At 53.3% G+C, this 20,106-nt stretch overlaps 1 protein-coding gene across 4 annotated transcripts in view; it reads right to left on the reverse strand.

Annotated features, from left to right (window-relative positions):
• The window catches only part of CYRIB (CYFIP related Rac1 interactor B), a 209,557-nt gene that overhangs the window by 28,926 nt on the left and 160,525 nt on the right, over positions 1-20,106 (reverse strand). For all 4 annotated transcript variants that reach the window (XM_066578793.1, XM_066578792.1, XM_066578795.1 and 1 more), the window contains 4 exons: positions 15,001-15,122; positions 4,982-5,087; positions 3,221-3,357; positions 1,300-1,377 (listed from right to left, as the gene is read on the reverse strand). In XM_066578793.1, the coding sequence (XP_066434890.1) occupies positions 1,300-1,377; positions 3,221-3,357; positions 4,982-5,087; positions 15,001-15,122 (443 nt within the window). The remainder of the gene's footprint in view (positions 1-1,299; positions 1,378-3,220; positions 3,358-4,981; positions 5,088-15,000; positions 15,123-20,106) is intronic.

Raw genomic sequence — 20,106 nt, forward strand, 5'->3', positions numbered from 1 at the left:
CGCGAGTCTGAGCCCAGTCATCCCGCCCTCCGCGAGTCTGAGCCCAGTCATCCCGCCCTCCGCGAGTCTGAGCCCAGTCATCCCGCCCTCCGCGAGTCTGAGCCCAGTCATCCCGCCCTCCGCGAGTCTGAGCCCAGTCATCCCGCCCTCCGCGAGTCTGAGCCCAGTCATCCCGCCCTCCGCGAGTCTGAGCCCAGTCATCCCCGCCCTCCGCGAGTCTGAGCCCAGTCATCCCCGCCCTCCGCGAGTCTGAGCCCAGTCATCCAGCCCTCCGCGAGTCTGAGCCCAGTCATCCAGCCCTCCGCGAGTCTGAGCCCAGTCATCCAGCCCTCCGCGAGTCTGAGCCCAGTCATCCCCGCCCTCCGCGAGTCTGAGCCCAGTCATCCCGCCCTCCGCGAGTCTGAGCCCAGTCATCCTGCCCTCCGCGAGTCTGAGCCCAGTCATCCCGCCCTCCGCGAGTCTGAGCCCAGTCATCCCGCCCTCCGCGAGTCTGAGCCCAGTCATCCTGCCCTCCCCGCGAGTCTGAGCCCGGTCATCCTGCCCTCCAGTGATATATTGGGTCTTCTACGACTCAGGACTTCTGTTTGTTACTCTTGCTGTCCAGGGCATACACAGCAGCTTTCGCCAGCAGCTCCAACACATCAATCCTCCTATCAGCTTCCCTCGCAGTCCCGCTCTCACCTCCATACGTGGCTCGGGGGTAAACGGTGGTTTGCACTATACTGCATTTAGTTGCTATACCGATATCCCTACGTCTCCAGATTGCGTCCATGTTTACCATCGCGCTTCGCCCCAATGCCATCCTATGTTTTATCTCTGCCATAGATTCTCCAGCCTGGTCAACTTTTTGAGCCACGGAAGATCAAGTCTCGCACGAAATATAAGTCCCCCCCAACAGCCGGCATTCGGGTCCCTCGCGCCGGTCTTCGTCGCTACTGCAGGCTCCCCTGTCCTCCGGCACGCCGACAGAGCAGTTCTTCCTGGTAAGGGCTTGAATACCCTGCCTCCAGCAAGCGGTTGCTCTGACTGGTTCTTCGAATGCCGCATCAGCCAATCAGAGCCAGCCCTCGATTAACCAATCTCAGCCTTTTCAATTATGTCATTTAAGACACTGTGCAAAAATATAAGAAAGTGTGTTATTTTTGGGGACACACGGTAACATAGCGGCACGTGCAGGTATTCTCGCGCCCGTCAGACTCTTATGGCTGCCGTAATAGGCGGCAGCATGGAGCGGTTACACGGTAATGGACGGATAGTAAAGTGTACAGAACACCAGAAGTGGCGCCAGCCGTTCCTTACTGGGACGTTGTTAATCCGCATGCGGCTCAAGGTTCTTCTGTAATAGCTGAAGTCATTCTGGATCGCAGGATTCGTCATCTGGAGGAAAAGACGCCAAATCAGCAGATGAGGTAATAAATAGAACACAAATAGGGGGCGGACAGCAATAAGGGGCTCCGGGATGAAGCAAGACATTGTAATACCCCTTATTAGTGAATTCGGATCCTCATCTATTGGGCAACAGCAGTTATGAAAAGCACCCCCCTCTCTGGTGACCCACCCTGTCCTACAGCACACAGACATCCCATGGGTGTGAATGGTCACTGTGTAATACTTCATGTCTCCTGTGGGGGTGCTGCAGGGAAACCTAACACTTATGCTAGAGCTGATCGCTGGGGGTCCCAGCAGAACACTTTGTGATTAGCTTATTGTCAGTGGACCCTTCTAAGGAGTGGAGAGCCCCTTTAACTGGGCGGACATGAGATGAGCGAATATGAGGAGTGGGAGTACATATATACTACACATGATGCAGCAAGAGGCCCCTCTTATGCCCGGCTTGTATTACCTCCTGCTGGCACATACCAGGCATTTTCACAAGGGGAGATAAATCTTTTTGGCACGACTTGCACCATTGAACTAGACTACATTCAGACGCTGCGCTCAAGTCCTGGTAACAATCACAACTTGCCTGCAACATCTGAAGGAACCCCAAGAAGAAAAGGTGTCCAAAGGGAATGGATTACCGCTATAGAGGTGCTAATTAAAACATTACATATTTATTTATTTCTATGATCTGCAGCTGAGAAGCTTCCTCTACAGAACAGGAAATGTCAGACTGTTATTAGGCTTAGTAGTCAGTGTGCAGGGAGGGGAGGAGGGGAGCTGTGACTATTGTGAATGGTGGATCCTGTGTTATCCATATATAGGTGTCTCCTCTCAGTGTAATCCTGTCTGTACAGGGAGGGGAGGAGGTGAGCTGTGACTATTGTGAATGGTGGGTCCTCTGTTATCTATATATAGGTGTCTCCTCTCAGTGTAATCCTGTCTGTACAGGGAGGGGAAGAGGTGAGCTGTAACTATTGGGAATGGTGGGTCCTCTGTTATCTATATATAGGTGTCTCCTCTCAGTGTAATCCTGTCTGTACAGGGAGAGGAGGAGGTGAGCTGTGACTATTGTGAACGGTGGGTCCCCTGTTATCTATATATAGGTGGCTCCTCTCAGTGTAATCCTGCCTGTGCAGGGAGGGGAGGAGGTGAGCTGTGACTATTGTGTATGGTGGGTCCTGTGTTATCTATATATAGGTGGCTCCTCTCAGTGTAATCCTGCCTATGTAGGGAGGGGAGGAGGGGAGCTGTGACTATTGTGAACGGTGGGTCCCCTGTTATCTATATATAGGTGGCTCCTCTCAGTGTAATCCTGCCTATGTAGGGAGGGGAGGAGGGGAGCTGTGAGTATTGTGAATGGTGGATCCTGTGTTATCCATATATAGGTGTCTCCTCTCAGTGTAATCCTGCCTGTACAGGGAGGGGAGGAGGTGATCTGTGACTATTGTGAATGGGGGGTCCTGTGTTATCTATATATAGGTGTCTCCTCTCAGTGTAATCCTGCCTGTACAGGGAGGGGAGGAGGTAAGCTGTTCAGTGCTCCCGTTGATCTCTGTTGCTTTAGACAACAGTGCCATGCAGTAGGCATGAGGGGTATTGCCAATCATGACCCGGTAACTCTCTACCAAAAATGCGTTACAACCAAATGTGAGTGGATATTATATACACCCACATGGACATTGGCGTCCGCACCGCCTTCCTGGTCCCAGAAGTCCTCATGCTGGACACGTGTCCGCTACGCGACTGCAGTAGGCAGTGACTGGCTGCAGCATTCATGCGGCATGTGATCGGTAACGGAGAGGAGAAGCGGCAGGATATCACATTTCATGTATTTTACCTTGAGTTCATCAAAACGGAGAGTGAAGTGAAGGATTTCGGCAAACTGTTTGGCAAGAGCCTGCTCTCGCTCCAGGTGCTGCGTTGGGGAATAGGGAGTACTAGTGAGCGCCCCCAGGAGACCGCGCAATGCCGCTTCTACACAGGACAAACATAGTATAAGACCTTGCACAAACACCCAAATCACAGACATATGACAGCACATAGTGCTACAACACCGACCTCTACAGACAGACCCCAACAGCCCTTCATACGACTCCAGTGGCTGGCACCAGTGTCAGAGACGGTACAAACATTACCTATCCTGTATTATACCCCAGAGCTGCACTCACTATTCTGCTGCTGGTGGAGTCACTGTGTACATACATTACTTATCCTGTACTGACCCTGAGTTACATCCTGTATTATACTGCAGAGCTGCACTCACTATTCTGCTGGTGGAGTCACTGTGTACATACATTACTTATCCTGTACTGATCCTGAGTTACATCCTGTATTATACTCCAGAGCTGCACTCACTATTCTGCTGGTGGAGTCACTGTGTACATACATTACTTATCCTGTACTGATCCTGAGTTACATCCTGTATTATACTCCAGAGCTGCACTCACTATTCTGCTGGTGGTGGAGTCACTGTGTACATACATTACTTATCCTGTACTGATCCTGAGTTACATCCTGTATTATACCCCAGAGCTGCACTCACTATTCTGCTGCTGGTGGAGTCACTGTGTACATACATTACTTATTCTGTACTGCTCCTGAGTTACATCCTGTATTATACCCCAGAGCTGCACTCACTATTCTGCTGCTGGTGGAGTCACTGTGTACAAACCTTACTTATCCTGTACTGCTCCTGAGTAACATCCTGTATTATACTCCAGAGCTGCACTCACTATTCTGCTGGTGGGGTCACTGTGTACATACATTACTTATCCTGTACTGATCCTGAGTTACATCCTGTATTATACTCCAGAGCTGCACTCACTATTCTGCTGGTGGAGTCACTGAGTACATACATTACTTATCCTGTACTATACCCCAGAGCTGCACTCACTATTCTGCTGGTGGAGTCACTGTGTACATACATTACTTATCCTGTACTGATCCTGAGTTACATCCTGTATTATACTGCAGAGCTGCACTCACTATTCTGCTGGTGGAGTCACTGTGTACATACATTACTTATCCTGTACTGCTCCTGAGTTACATCCTGTATTATACCCCAGAGCTGCACTCACTATTCTGCTGGTGGAGTCACTGTGTACATACATTACTTATCCTGTACTATACCCCAGAGCTGCACTCACTATTCTGCTGGTGGAGTCACTGTGTACATACATTACTTATCCTGTACTGCTCCTGAGTTACATCCTGTATTATACCCCAGAGCTGCACTCACTATTCTGCTGGTGGAGTCACTGTGTACATACATTACTTATCCTGTACTGATCCTGAGTTACATCCTGTACTATACTCCAGAGCTGCACTCACTATTCTGCTGGTGGAGTCACTGTGTACATACATTACTTATCCTGTACTGCTCCTGAGTTACATCCTGTATTATACTCCAGAGCTGCACTCACTATTGTGCTGGTGGTGTCACTGTGTACATACACTACTTATCCTGTACTGACCCTGAGTTACATGCTGTATTATACTCCAGAGCTGCACTCACTATTGTGCCGGCACCTAATCTTAAGAGTTAGGGAAACAACTGATCATGCGCTCCCATAAAGGTTTCATATGGCCAATAACGTACCGAGTCTCTGTGAGAATTCATAGAACTTCTTCAGTTTTCCGACCAGCGGGACGACGGCCCCCCAGGCCTTCTCCTGTAGCTTCTCATCAGTAGCGTGCTGTATGGCCTGCAGAGACAGAAGCCGAGGTGGAATACTACAGCAAGGGGCGAAACAATGCTAAGCAACTGGGAGGTTTTATTGTGCGCCGTCCGACCCACCAGGGCCCCCGATACCGGGGGGGGGGGGGGGGGGGCGCTGTCCGACCCACCCGGGCACTGTCCGAGCCCTGATACAGTGATGTAAATAACGCCGCTATATTGAAGCCATTAGTAGCATGCGCAGCAGACCAACACCGAAGTACCAGCACTGCAGTGCCACCTTGGAGGTATTCGCTAACGAGGCCTCTGCTTTCTCATCTTCATTTGTTTTCACATCAATGAGAGTCATATTACATGAAGGCTCAATCTGTTCAATGCTTTGTGAGCAAGCATCGGCATAGTCTCATGCGCCATTCTTACGTTAGGCAGTCTGAAGACAACATGGCGGAGTCTGCAAGAGATTTCACTGCAAAGGAGAGTAAGCAGCGACAAAGTTCCAGTTTCTGAAAGGGTGTCCGCCAAAGACATTCCGGTGACATGGCGAAACATCGGGTGAGGAATGCCCGCATACTCCACCATGAAAACTGAGCCGCCATATTTAAAACCGGCCACGATGAAGCGGTTGCAGGAGACCTCCAGTGGTGGCCCATCCAGAAGTACAGACGCCATCTAGGATCGCCGAGGCTCAGAGTTTCTCCATAACTCACCATCATCTGGACAGCAGGTAAGTGTCCGCCAACTGGACCCCAAAGCTTTTGTCAGCAGATGTAACATGCCCAGGCGCGGCCCCCCGGGGACTCTACAGCGTTCCGGCAGGTCTCACTAGTGATAATGGATGGGAGGTGCGTTATATACTATCCTGAGTCCTAGGCACAGCGGTGCTTCACATCCTAAGACGTTCAGAAGTCGTCATCCAAGGCCACGGGGTCTGTCGGCTGCTTGTGGACGACCTAACCGAGGGGTCTTCCATCACGGCTGGAGATGACTCCTTCTACGCGAAGCAGTAAGTCATTTGCATAAAATGAGCAACGAACAAGACGTGAAGGAATTGTCATTGGTTGTACAATCGCTGGCCAATCATCGCTCACACGCGCGTCATCCAACCACTTTATGAAGCGTGCTCACACAACACCTCTGGATTAATTGACCGAGCGAGAAGTTGAGCCAAGGTGTCGTGTTCTTGCATGAATACCCCAGCCAGAGCAGATTGGTTGAGGGGGACGTCGGGGTGGGGACCACCCTCCTTATTCACCTGATCCGGCCCCCTCGGACAACAGCTGTTTCCCGATATGAAGAAACAACTCAACGGAACCAAATTTGTCTCCATTTCTGATGCAATTGCAGCGGCCGGCGCCCAACCAAAGACATCAATCGGGCCGAGTCAGAAGAGCACCGATGTCCATGGGGACCGCAGAGTCATGGAAAGCCAAGGACCTCTCAGCGCCCCCTTCAGTTACTGTTACAACAGTACTGTGTGCCGACCAGCGCCCCCTACAGCACACAATGCATGCTGGGAAGACCTGCTGCGGATCAGCCACCATCTGCACCAGGAGGCGGAGCTCTGAATTTCTGGATTCCGAGGTGCGGTGACGCCACCCACGGGTTAGTCTCATTTAATGGCGCTACGTCACACGTGGGCATCCATGGCTCCTCTGAGGAATCCGCAGCAAGAAGGGACAGCCATGACTTTCCTGTAACGTGGATTCCCCATGGTGTCGTGCTGCCGTTCCAATGAAGGCCATGTGAGCGCGGCCTTATCACTTCAGTCGCCGGCAGGTAGCTGCAGGGGAGCCGTCTACGCCAATCCCTACAGTACAGTCAGAACGCATCAGCGCTGCTGTGTGCCTGGCAGTGCCAAGGGCAAGGAAACTACTAGATGCAGATGCAAGGAGCATGAACTGCACTCAGCTATCTGGCACTGCGTTACATCACATCTTATACTCCAGTCACATCCAAAGCTGCAGTTACACTTTTTCATCTGCCTGCCAGAATACTTTGTCGCTGTTTCCGTGTTCTTACCTACCTGTTCTGCATCAAATGTAAACCACATTAGAACCATACAGGGGCGTCACCATACAGGACCTTACTAGGACCAAACAGGGGCGTCACCATACAGGACCTTACTAGGACCATACAGGGGCGTCACCATACAGGACCTTACTAGGACCAAACAGGGGCGTCACCATACAGGACCTTACTAGGACCATACAGGGGCGTCACCATACAGGACCTTACTAGGACCAAACAGGGGCGTCACGAATCAGGACCTTACTAGGACCATACAGGGGCGTCACCATACAGGACCTTAATAGGACCACACAGGACCTTACTAGGACCATACAGGGGCGTCACCATACAGGACCTTACTAGGACCATACAGGGGCGTCACCATACAGGACCTTACTAGGACCATACAGGGGCGTCACCATACAGGACCTTACTAGGACCAAACAGGGGCGTCACCATACAGGACCTTACTAGGACCATACAGGGGCGTCACCATACAGGACCTTACTAGGACCATACAGGGGCGTCACCATACAGGACCTTACTAGGACCAAACAGGGGCGTCACCATACAGGACCTTACTAGGACCAAACACGGGGCGTCACCATACAGGACCTTACTAGGACCATACAGGACCTTACTAGGACCATACAGGGGCGTCACCATACAGGACCTTACTAGGACCATACAGGGGCGTCACCATACAGGACCTTACTAGGACCATACAGGGGCGTCACCATACAGGACCTTACTAGGACCATACAGGGGCGTCACCATACAGGACCTTACTAGGACCATACAGGGGCGTCACCATACAGGACCTTACTAGGACCAAACACGGGGCGGCACAATACAGGAGCTTACTAGGACCATACAGGGGCGTCACCATACAGGACCTTACTAGGACCAAACAGGGGCGTCACCATACAGGACCTTACTAGGACCAAACAGGGGCGTCACCATACAGGACCTTACTAGGACCAAACAGGGGCGTCACCATACAGGACCTTACTAGGACCATACAGGGGCGTCACAATACAGGACCTTACTAGGACCAAACAGGGGGCGTCACCATACAGGACCTTACTAGGACCAAACAGGGGGCGTCACCATACAGGACCTTACTAGGACCAAACAGGGGCGTCACCATACAGGACCTTACTAGGACCAAACAGGGGCGTCACCATACAGGACCTTACTAGGACCAAACAGGGGCGTCACCATACAGGACATTACTAGGACCATACAGGGGGCGTCACGAATCAGGACCTTACTAGGACCAAACAGGGGGCGTCACCATACAGGACCTTACTAGGACCATACAGGGGCGTCACCATACAGGACCTTACTAGGACCATACAGGGGCGTCACCATACAGGACCTTACTAGGACTAAACAGGGGGCGTCACCACACAGGACCTTACTAGGACCAAACAGGGGGCGTCACGAATCAGGACCTTACTAGGACCAAACAGGGGGAGTCACAATACAGGACCTTACTAGGACCAAACAGGGGCGTCACGAATCAGGACCTTACTAGGACCAAACAGGGGGCGTCACCATACAGGACCTTACTAGGACCATACAGGGGCGTCACCATACAGGACCTTACTAGGACCAAACAGGGGGCGTCACGAATCAGGACCTTACTAGGACCAAACAGGGGGCGTCACGAATCAGGACCTTACTAGGACCAAACAGGGGCGTCACCATACAGGGGCGTCACCATACAGGACCTTACTAGGACCAAACAGGGGCGTCACCATACAGGGGCGTCACCATACAGGACCTTACTAGGACCAAACAGGGGCGTCACCATACAGGGGCGTCACCATACAGGACCTTACTAGGACCAAACAGGGGCGTCACCATACAGGGGCGTCACCATACAGGACCTTACTAGGACCAAACAGGGGCGTCACCATACAGGACCTTACTAGGACCATACAGGGGCGTCACCATACAGGACCTTACTAGGACCATACAGGGGCGTCACCATACAGGACCTTACTAGGACCAAACAGGGGCGTCACCATACAGGACCTTACTAGGACTAAACAGGGGGCGTCACCATACAGGACCTTACTAGGACCATACAGGGGCGTCACCATACAGGACCTTACTAGGACCAAACAGGGGCGTCACCATACAGGACCTTACTAGGACTAAACAGGGGGCGTCACCATACAGGACCTTACTAGGACTAAACAGGGGGCGTCACCATACAGGACCTTACTAGGACCAAACAGGGGCGTCACCATACAGGACCTTACTAGGACCAAACAGGGGCGTCACCATACAGGACCTTACTAGGACCAAACAGGTGCGTCACGAATCAGGACCTTACTAGGACCAAACAGGGGCGTCACCATACAGGACCTTACTAGGACCAAACAGGGGCGTCACCATACAGGACCTTACTAGGACCATACAGGGGCGTCACCATACAGGACCTTACTAGGACCAAACAGGGGCGTCACCATACAGGACCTTACTAGGACTAAACAGGGGGCGTCACCATACAGGACCTTACTAGGACCAAACAGGGGCGTCACCATACAGGACCTTACTAGGACCAAACAGGGGCGTCACCATACAGGACCTTACTAGGACCAAACAGGTGCGTCACGAATCAGGACCTTACTAGGACCAAACAGGGGCGTCACCATACAGGACCTTACTAGGACCAAACGGGCGTCACCATACAGGACCTTACTAGGACCAAACAGGGGCATCACCATACAGGACCTTACTAGGACCAAACAGGGGCGTCACCATACAGGACCTTACTAGGACCATACAGGGGCGTCACAATACAGGACCTTACTAGGACCAAACAGGGGCGTCACCATACAGGACCTTACTAGGACCAAACAGGGGGCGTCACCATACAGGACCTTACTAGGACCAAACCGGGGGCGTCACGAATCAGGACCTTACTAGGACCATACAGGGGGCGTCACCATACAGGACCTTACTAGGACCAAACAGGGGCGTCACCATACAGGACCTTACTAGGACCAAACAGGTGCGTCACGAATCAGGACCTTACTAGGACCAAACAGGGGCGTCACCATACAGGACCTTACTAGGACCAAACGGGCGTCACCATACAGGACCTTACTAGGACCAAACAGGGGCATCACCATACAGGACCTTACTAGGACCAAACAGGGGCGTCACCATACAGGACCTTACTAGGACCATACAGGGGCGTCACAATACAGGACCTTACTAGGACCAAACAGGGGCGTCACCATACAGGACCTTACTAGGACCAAACAGGGGGCGTCACCATACAGGACCTTACTAGGACCAAACAGGGGGCGTCACGAATCAGGACCTTACTAGGACCATACAGGGGCGTCACCATACAGGACCTTACTAGGACCATACAGGGGCGTCACCATACAGGACCTTACTAGGACCAAACAGGGGCGTCACCATACAGGGGCGTCACCATACAGGACCTTACTAGGACCAAACAGGGGCGTCACCATACAGGACCTTACTAGGACCATACAGGGGCGTCACCATACAGGACCTTACTAGGACCATACAGGGGCGTCACCATACAGGACCTTACTAGGACCAAACAGGGGCGTCACCATACAGGACCTTACTAGGACTAAACAGGGGGCGTCACCATACAGGACCTTACTAGGACCATACAGGGGCGTCACCATACAGGACCTTACTAGGACCAAACAGGGGCGTCACCATACAGGACCTTACTAGGACTAAACAGGGGGCGTCACCATACAGGACCTTACTAGGACTAAACAGGGGGCGTCACCATACAGGACCTTACTAGGACCAAACAGGGGCGTCACCATACAGGACCTTACTAGGACCAAACAGGGGCGTCACCATACAGGACCTTACTAGGACCAAACAGGTGCGTCACGAATCAGGACCTTACTAGGACCAAACAGGGGCGTCACCATACAGGACCTTACTAGGACCAAACAGGGGCGTCACCATACAGGACCTTACTAGGACCATACAGGGGCGTCACCATACAGGACCTTACTAGGACCAAACAGGGGCGTCACCATACAGGACCTTACTAGGACTAAACAGGGGGCGTCACCATACAGGACCTTACTAGGACCAAACAGGGGCGTCACCATACAGGACCTTACTAGGACCAAACAGGGGCGTCACCATACAGGACCTTACTAGGACCAAACAGGTGCGTCACGAATCAGGACCTTACTAGGACCAAACAGGGGCGTCACCATACAGGACCTTACTAGGACCAAACGGGCGTCACCATACAGGACCTTACTAGGACCAAACAGGGGCATCACCATACAGGACCTTACTAGGACCAAACAGGGGCGTCACCATACAGGACCTTACTAGGACTATACAGGGGCGTCACAATACAGGACCTTACTAGGACCAAACAGGGGCGTCACCATACAGGACCTTACTAGGACCAAACAGGGGGCGTCACCATACAGGACCTTACTAGGACCAAACAGGGGGCGTCACGAATCAGGACCTTACTAGGACCATACAGGGGGCGTCACCATACAGGACCTTACTAGGACCAAACAGGGGCGTCACCATACAGGACCTTACTAGGACCAAACAGGTGCGTCACGAATCAGGACCTTACTAGGACCAAACAGGGGCGTCACCATACAGGACCTTACTAGGACCAAACTGGCGTCACCATACAGGACCTTACTAGGACCAAACAGGGGCATCACCATACAGGACCTTACTAGGACCAAACAGGGGCGTCACCATACAGGACCTTACTAGGACCATACAGGGGCGTCACAATACAGGACCTTACTAGGACCAAACAGGGGCGTCACCATACAGGACCTTACTAGGACCAAACAGGGGGCGTCACCATACAGGACCTTACTAGGACCAAACAGGGGGCGTCACGAATCAGGACCTTACTAGGACCATACAGGGGCGTCACCATACAGGACCTTACTAGGACCATACAGGGGCGTCACCATACAGGACCTTACTAGGACCAAACAGGGGCGTCACCATACAGGGGCGTCACCATACAGGACCTTACTAGGACCAAACAGGGGCGTCACCATACAGGACCTTACTAGGACCATACAGGGGCGTCACCATACAGGACCTTACTAGGACCATACAGGGGCGTCACCATACAGGACCTTACTAGGACCAAACAGGGGCGTCACCATACAGGACCTTACTAGGACTAAACAGGGGGCGTCACCATACAGGACCTTACTAGGACCATACAGGGGCGTCACCATACAGGACCTTACTAGGACCAAACAGGGGCGTCACCATACAGGACCTTACTAGGACTAAACAGGGGGCGTCACCATACAGGACCTTACTAGGACTAAACAGGGGGCGTCACCATACAGGACCTTACTAGGACCAAACAGGGGCGTCACCATACAGGACCTTACTAGGACCAAACAGGGGCGTCACCATACAGGACCTTACTAGGACCAAACAGGTGCGTCACGAATCAGGACCTTACTAGGACCAAACAGGGGCGTCACCATACAGGACCTTACTAGGACCAAACAGGGGCGTCACCATACAGGACCTTACTAGGACCATACAGGGGCGTCACCATACAGGACCTTACTAGGACCAAACAGGGGCGTCACCATACAGGACCTTACTAGGACTAAACAGGGGGCGTCACCATACAGGACCTTACTAGGACCAAACAGGGGCGTCACCATACAGGACCTTACTAGGACCAAACAGGGGCGTCACCATACAGGACCTTACTAGGACCAAACAGGTGCGTCACGAATCAGGACCTTACTAGGACCAAACAGGGGCGTCACCATGCAGGACCTTACTAGGACCAAACGGGCGTCACCATACAGGACCTTACTAGGACCAAACAGGGGCATCACCATACAGGACCTTACTAGGACCAAACAGGGGCGTCACCATACAGGACCTTACTAGGACCATACAGGGGCGTCACAATACAGGACCTTACTAGGACCAAACAGGGGCGTCACCATACAGGACCTTACTAGGACCAAACAGGGGGCGTCACCATACAGGACCTTACTAGGACCAAACAGGGGGCGTCACGAATCAGGACCTTACTAGGACCATACAGGGGGCGTCACCATACAGGACCTTACTAGGACCAAACAGGGGTGTCACCATACAGGACCTTACTAGGACCAAACAGGTGCGTCACGAATCAGGACCTTACTAGGACCAAACAGGGGCGTCACCATACAGGACCTTACTAGGACCAAACGGGCGTCACCATACAGGACCTTACTAGGACCAAACAGGGGCATCACCATACAGGACCTTACTAGGACCAAACAGGGGCGTCACCATACAGGACCTTACTAGGACCATACAGGGGCGTCACAATACAGGACCTTACTAGGACCAAACAGGGGCGTCACCATACAGGACCTTACTAGGACCAAACAGGGGGCGTCACCATACAGGACCTTACTAGGACCAAACAGGGGGCGTCACGAATCAGGACCTTACTAGGACCATACAGGGGCGTCACCATACAGGACCTTACTAGGACCATACAGGGGCGTCACCATACAGGACCTTACTAGGACCAAACAGGGGCGTCACCATACAGGACCTTACTAGGACCAAACAGGGGGCGTCACGAATCAGGACCTTACTAGGACCATACAGGGGCGTCACCATACAGGACCTTACTAGGACCATACAGGGGCGTCACCATACAGGACCTTACTAGGACCAAACAGGGGCGTCACAAGCGGCGAATAGGTTGCTGTAGAAAAACGCGCTGAAATAAAATGTTTGCGTTTGTCATGTTTTTGCTTTTAACCAAAACCTGACAAATTGTTCGCTTTTTTTTCCAACGCAGATTTTTTGCAGCAGCTTCTAATAACCCAGCGGTGTAACTGCAGCAGTAAAGCCATGGACTCTACAGGACGACTACTGCCACCTACAGCTGAGCCACAGAGCGCACGCTCCGGGGATGGGCGCTAAACAAGGAGCTGCCACGGCCTGCAGCCCAAAAACAAGCAGAATTACCAACAGCTGTGAATGTGACTGGAGCGTAAGATCAGACTAACCTGAGAGCAACACAAAGCACACACAATACAGGGGCCCCGTAAACCTCCAGTAAGACCCCAAATAACCTGCACCTCAGGGACATCAGTCCATCGGGGCACAAAGCAGAAGTCATCGGGAATCCATCTCATCAGCTTTAAAAGTGACAGGAGGAGCTACCAGAGCCCTGCAGAATACCCTCCAGCATCAGGACCGGAAGAACAGGAGGAGCTACCAGAGCCCTGCAGAATACCCTCCAGCATCAGGACCGGAGGAACAGGAGCAGCTACCAGAGCCCCACAGAATACCCTCCAACATCAGGATCAGAGGGACAGGAGGAGCTACCAGAGCCCCACAGAATACCATCCAGCATCAGGACCGGAGGAACAGGAGGAGCTACCAGAGCCCTACAGAATACCATCCAGCATCAGGACCGGAGGAACAGGAGGAGCTACCAGAGCCCTACAGAATACCATCCAGCATCAGGACCGGAGGAACAGGAGCAGCTACCAGAGCCCCACAGAATACCCTCCAACATCAGGATCAGAGGGACAGGAGGAGCTACCAGAGCCCTACAGAATACCATCCAGCATCAGGACCGGAGGAACAGGAGGAGCTACCAGAGCCCCACAGAATAACCTCCAGCATCAGGACCGGAGGAACTACCAGAGTCCCACAGATCTGCCCTAGACTGGCTACTGATCACACTGTTATACAGCCTGTTTGGGTTTTCGGGAGGACACCAGATTTGGGATGTCCGCACAGAGGGGCGCAGCGTCACACGGGCTGATGTGAAGGGTCTGGAGACGCTGCGGTTCCTTGAGATCCGATGGGACATCTAAGTGCTCCCTTCATATTTCCGTGTAACAGACTTCCTGTTGGGCACTTACCTCTCGGATCTCCAGGCCGGCCCCCCGGTAGGACTGTAGGTCATCCAGGATCCCCTCGGCGTCCCTCAGGACTACGTTCACCTGACTATAGATGTCTTTCTCGGACTCCGTAGGTTGAGCATCTAGACGGCAGGAAAGCAGAACGTTAATGACAGTACGAAGACAAGCCAGCAGGAGGCGACAGAGACATGGCGGAAGCAAAGCGACTGCGACCCGCCGATGACAAGAGCAGTGGGCATTACTGAAGGCATTGCAGGGGGTCCACATTGGCGCTACCCATCACCTGGGTGCAAGTATTCACTTTCCTTTAACGCTACCAATGGAAACAAAGTGTCACCCTGTAAGGCCGGCAGCCAGAGCTGCTCTGTACATACTGGGGCACAGAGAACAGGTGGATGTGTGGGTGATACAATGTAACGGGCAACGCTGGCATAATGGATGTACAGACACGTCATGGTACCATTACAGAGCTGCGCTCCCGTGGAGACCGCTACATCCGAGATGGAGGCTGGCCAGAGACCTTCCGGATATTGTCCCGAGGGTCTTGCTATACTATCATCCCTTACAGTCTACATGGAACCCCTCTTTATTAGACCCCGCCCCTTTCAGGATTAGCGCCCCCTGTACGGTAATTCCCCCCGTGACCCCGGAGTGCAGCATAAAGTCACGTGACAAGTTTTCCGTGGATCAGTCTCAGTGTGAATCCACATTAGATGGAAGATCCAGCGATCGGAGTGACTTCCAACGAGGCCGGTCATCGGTGCTAGACTAGCCGGGGCCTCACCGCCAACCGCAGGGGGTTTTATCGTGTAACGGTGTGGAGAGTATACAGAGAATGGCGCGACCGAGGAAAACATCCCGCGAAAGGGGATCCTGCAGACGGAAACAACTCATCACTGAAAGGGGTCGGAGGAGGATGTCAGGAATCGTTCTGATCAACAGGCTGCACAGTCAGCTGAATACAACGCTGGAGCTCCAACTAACGTGTCCGAACGCACAACTCGCCGTTCCTCCACACGGATGGTATAACAGCGGGCGACCAGTTCCAGCGCCATTGTGTCTAAGAGAAACAGAAAGACTCCAGCGGGCAAAAGAGCGCAAAACTTGTATCACTGAGCAGCGGGAAAACATCTCCTGGTCAGATGGAGCCAGATTTCTGCTGCTGATGGGAGGTCAGAATTTGGTGCAAGCAGCATGAATCACTGACCCCTTCCTGTCAGCCAGTCAGAACATGTCAGCACCGCCATCTAATCTGCAGCGACTACGAGAAGCTTCCTGTCCGCAGGGGCCGGTATTCCAGTGCAATGTGCCCTGCGAGGAGCTGCTGCGAATCTGAAGCACAATGGAGATCCAGCGCTACTAGATGGGGGGCTCTAATAAAAGGGGCCGCTCAGTGTATATGCTAGTTCTACCTACTCATCAGCTCCCCCAGTGGCCAATCTCTCTAATTACGAAAAACTTTCAAAAGGTTCTCAGTCTATGGATATAGGGGTTACTGGTGGATGAAAGGACTCTGTACGTTCAGTAATGGCGCTCAGCCTCTGGGCGCGGTCCTTCGTCATGTCGCCGGGCGCGGTGAGCGAGGAGATGGAGGCGGACAGTACAATCATCCATACGTTGTGATGCCTACATATTGTGGGAGAGCTTATATACGAGGCCATCGCTCTAAGAAATGGGGGGCAACTTGTACGCTGCAGACTGCGGTGTGAATAGAACAGAAGCGGGTGAGGGGGCAGTGCCCGGCCGCTGGCATCACTGCACAATGCCCATTAGTAGGTTAGATCAATCAAGGCTTACTTTAGCCCCCGGTTAGAGCACCCTGCACACCTTAACACAGCGGGTAACTTCACTCCAGTCACATGCAGAGCTGCAGCCAGAATCTACAATTAGCTCCCAAGATACACAGGATGTCGCCCCCTGCTGGTTCTGTGTTTGCATGCTGTTCTGTGAAACACACCGCAGTCTCGGCCGCTGCCCTGCATGCAGGATACGGCCTGCCGCAGTCTCGGCCGCTGCCCTGCATGCAGGATACGGCCTGCCGCAGTCTCGGCCGCTGCCCTGCATGCAGGATACGGCCTGCCGCAGTCTCGGCCGCTGCCCTGCATGCAGGATACGGCCTGCCGCAGTCTCGGCCGCTGCCCTGCATGCAGGATACGGCCTGCCGCAGTCTCGGCCGCTGCCCTGCATGCAGGATACGGCCTGCCGCAGTCTCGGCCGCTGCCCTGCATGCAGGATACGGCCTGCCGCAGTCTCGGCCGCTGCCCTGCATGCAGGATACGGCCTGCCGCAGTCTCGGCCGCTGCCCTGCATGCAGGATACGGGCTGCCGCAGTCTCGGCCGCTGCCCTGCATGCAGGATACGGGCTGCCGCAGTCTCGGCCGCTGCCCTGCATGCAGGATACGGGCTGCCGCAGTCTCGGCCGCTGCCCTGTATACAGCATACAGATTGCTATAGTCGTATCCGCTGCCCTGTATACAGCATACAGATTGCTATAGTCGTATCCGCTGCCCTGTATACAGCATACAGATTGCTATAGTCGTATCCGCTGCCCTGTATACAGCATACAGATTGCTATAGTCGTATCCGCTGCCCTGTATACAGCATACAGATTGCCATAGTCGTATCCGCTGCCCTGTATACAGGATACAGATTGCTATAGTCGTATCCGCTGCCCTGTATACAGCATACAGATTGCTATAGTCGTATCCGCTGCCCTGTATACAGCATACAGATTGCTATAGTCGTATCCGCTGCCCTGTATACAGCATACAGATTGCTATAGTCGTATCCGCTGCCCTGTATACAGCATACAGATTGCTATAGTCGTATCCGCTGCCCTGTATACAGCATACAGATTGCCATAGTCGTATCCGCTGCCCTGTATACAGGATACAGATTGCTATAGTCGTATCCGCTGCCCTGTATATAGCATACAGATTGCTATAGTCGTATCCGCTGCCCTGTATACAGGATACAGATTGCCATAGTCGTATCCGCTGCCCTGTATACAGGATACAGATTGCTATAGTCATATCCGCTGCCCTGTATACAGCATACAGATTGCCATAGTCGTATCCGCTGCCCTGTATACAGGATACAGATTGCTATAGTCGTATCCGCTGCCCTGTATACAGCATACAGATTGCTATAGTCGTATCCGCTGCCCTGTATACAGGATACAGATTGCTATAGTCGTATCCGCTGCTCTGTATACAGGATACGGGCTGCTATAAACAGGTCTAGTGCTGTATATACAAAACACGCACGGCAGGTCTCTGTATACAAGGTGGATGATGTAGGACAGTGATCTGTGTTACTGTAGAGCAGTCTGGATTGGTGGTTGCAGGGCCCGTCCACAAGGGCCGAGCGGCGCTCACAGCATGACAAACAAGTCTGGATTGTCAACTCTCTAAACGTAAAAGCACAATACCGAAATAATACAAAAAATACCGGAAAAGGGCAAAACACAAGAATAGACAACAGAGGAGGAAGGAGATGGAGGACGGACGGGGGAAGGAGATGGAGGACGGACGGGGGAAGGAGATGGAGGACGGACGGGGGAAGGAGATGGAGGACGGACGGGGGAAGGAGATGGAGGACGGACGGGGGAAGAGTTAGGTGCGCACACGCCACAGCAATGCATTGTGGGTACACAGAACAAGACAGGACACAATGAAACAAGCAAAAGGCTTCCCAGAAAGCCTACAGCCGCCCTCCATTCACTGCGCGCTGGAATTAAGTCTATTGCTCCCTGTTATCAGACATCACAGGCTGCAGAGAAGCAGATCCTAGTGTTCCTGGGAAATACCCGCCGCGACCACCACTAGTTCATCTGCAGATCTAGAGATGTAGCAGAGCTGAATTGGTTGCGTCCCTCATATGAATGTGAGAAAAGAAAAAAAAAGGTCAGCGCCACCCGATGGAAATGTACAGGCGCGCGCTACACCACGGCTGCCACATACCGGAGAAGAGACCAATCAGCGCCACCCGATGGAAATGTAGAGGCGCGCGCTACACCACGGCTGCCACATACCGGAGACGACCAATCAGCGCCACCCGATGGAAATGTACAGGCGCGCGCTACACCACGGCTGCCACATACCAGAGAAGAGACCAATCAGCGCCACCCGATGGAAATGTACAGGCGTGCGCTACACCACGGCTGCCACATACCGGAGAAGAGACCAATCAGCGCCACCCGATGGAAATGTACAGGCGCGCGCTACCCCACGGCTGCCACATACCGGAGAAGAGACCAATCAGCGCCACCCGATGGAAATGTAGAGGCGTGCGCTACACCACGGCTGCCACATACCGGAGAAGAGACCAATCAGCGCCACCCGATGGAAATGTACAGGCGTGCGCTACACCACGGCTGCCACATACCGGAGACGACCAATCAGCGCCACCCGATGGAAATGTAGAGGCGCGCGCTACACCACGGCTGCCACATACCGGAGACGACCAATCAGCGCCAACCGATGGAAATGTAGAGGCGCGCGCTACACCACGGCTGCCACATACCGGAGAAGCAGAGACCAATCAGCGCCACCCGATGGAAATGTACAGGCGAGCGCTACACCACGGCTGCCACATACTGGAGAAGAGACCAATCAGCGCCACCCGATGGAAATGTACAGGCGTGCGCTACACCACGGCTGCCACATACCGGAGAAGAGACCAATCAGCGCCACCCGATGGAAATGTACAGGCGTGCGCTACACCACGGCTGCCACATACCGGAGAAGAGACCAATCAGCGCCACCCGATGGAAATGTACAGGCGAGCGCTACACCACGGCTGCCACATACTGGAGAAGAGACCAATCAGCGCCACCCGATGGAAATGTACAGGCGTGCGCTACACCACGGCTGCCACATACCGGAGAAGCAGAGACCAATCAGCGCCACCCGGTGGAAATGTACAGGCGCGCGCTACACCACGGCTGCCACATACCGGAGAAGCAGAGACCAATCAGCGCCACCCGATGGAAATGTACAGGCGCGCGCTACACCACGGCTGCCACATACCGGAGAAGCAGAGACCAATCAGCGCCACCCGATGGAAATGTACAGGCGCGCGCTACACCACGGCTGCCACATACCG

This window comes from Eleutherodactylus coqui, chromosome 9 (genome assembly GCF_035609145.1).
Source record: "Eleutherodactylus coqui strain aEleCoq1 chromosome 9, aEleCoq1.hap1, whole genome shotgun sequence".
NCBI classification, from domain to species: Eukaryota; Metazoa; Chordata; class Amphibia; order Anura; family Eleutherodactylidae; genus Eleutherodactylus; species Eleutherodactylus coqui.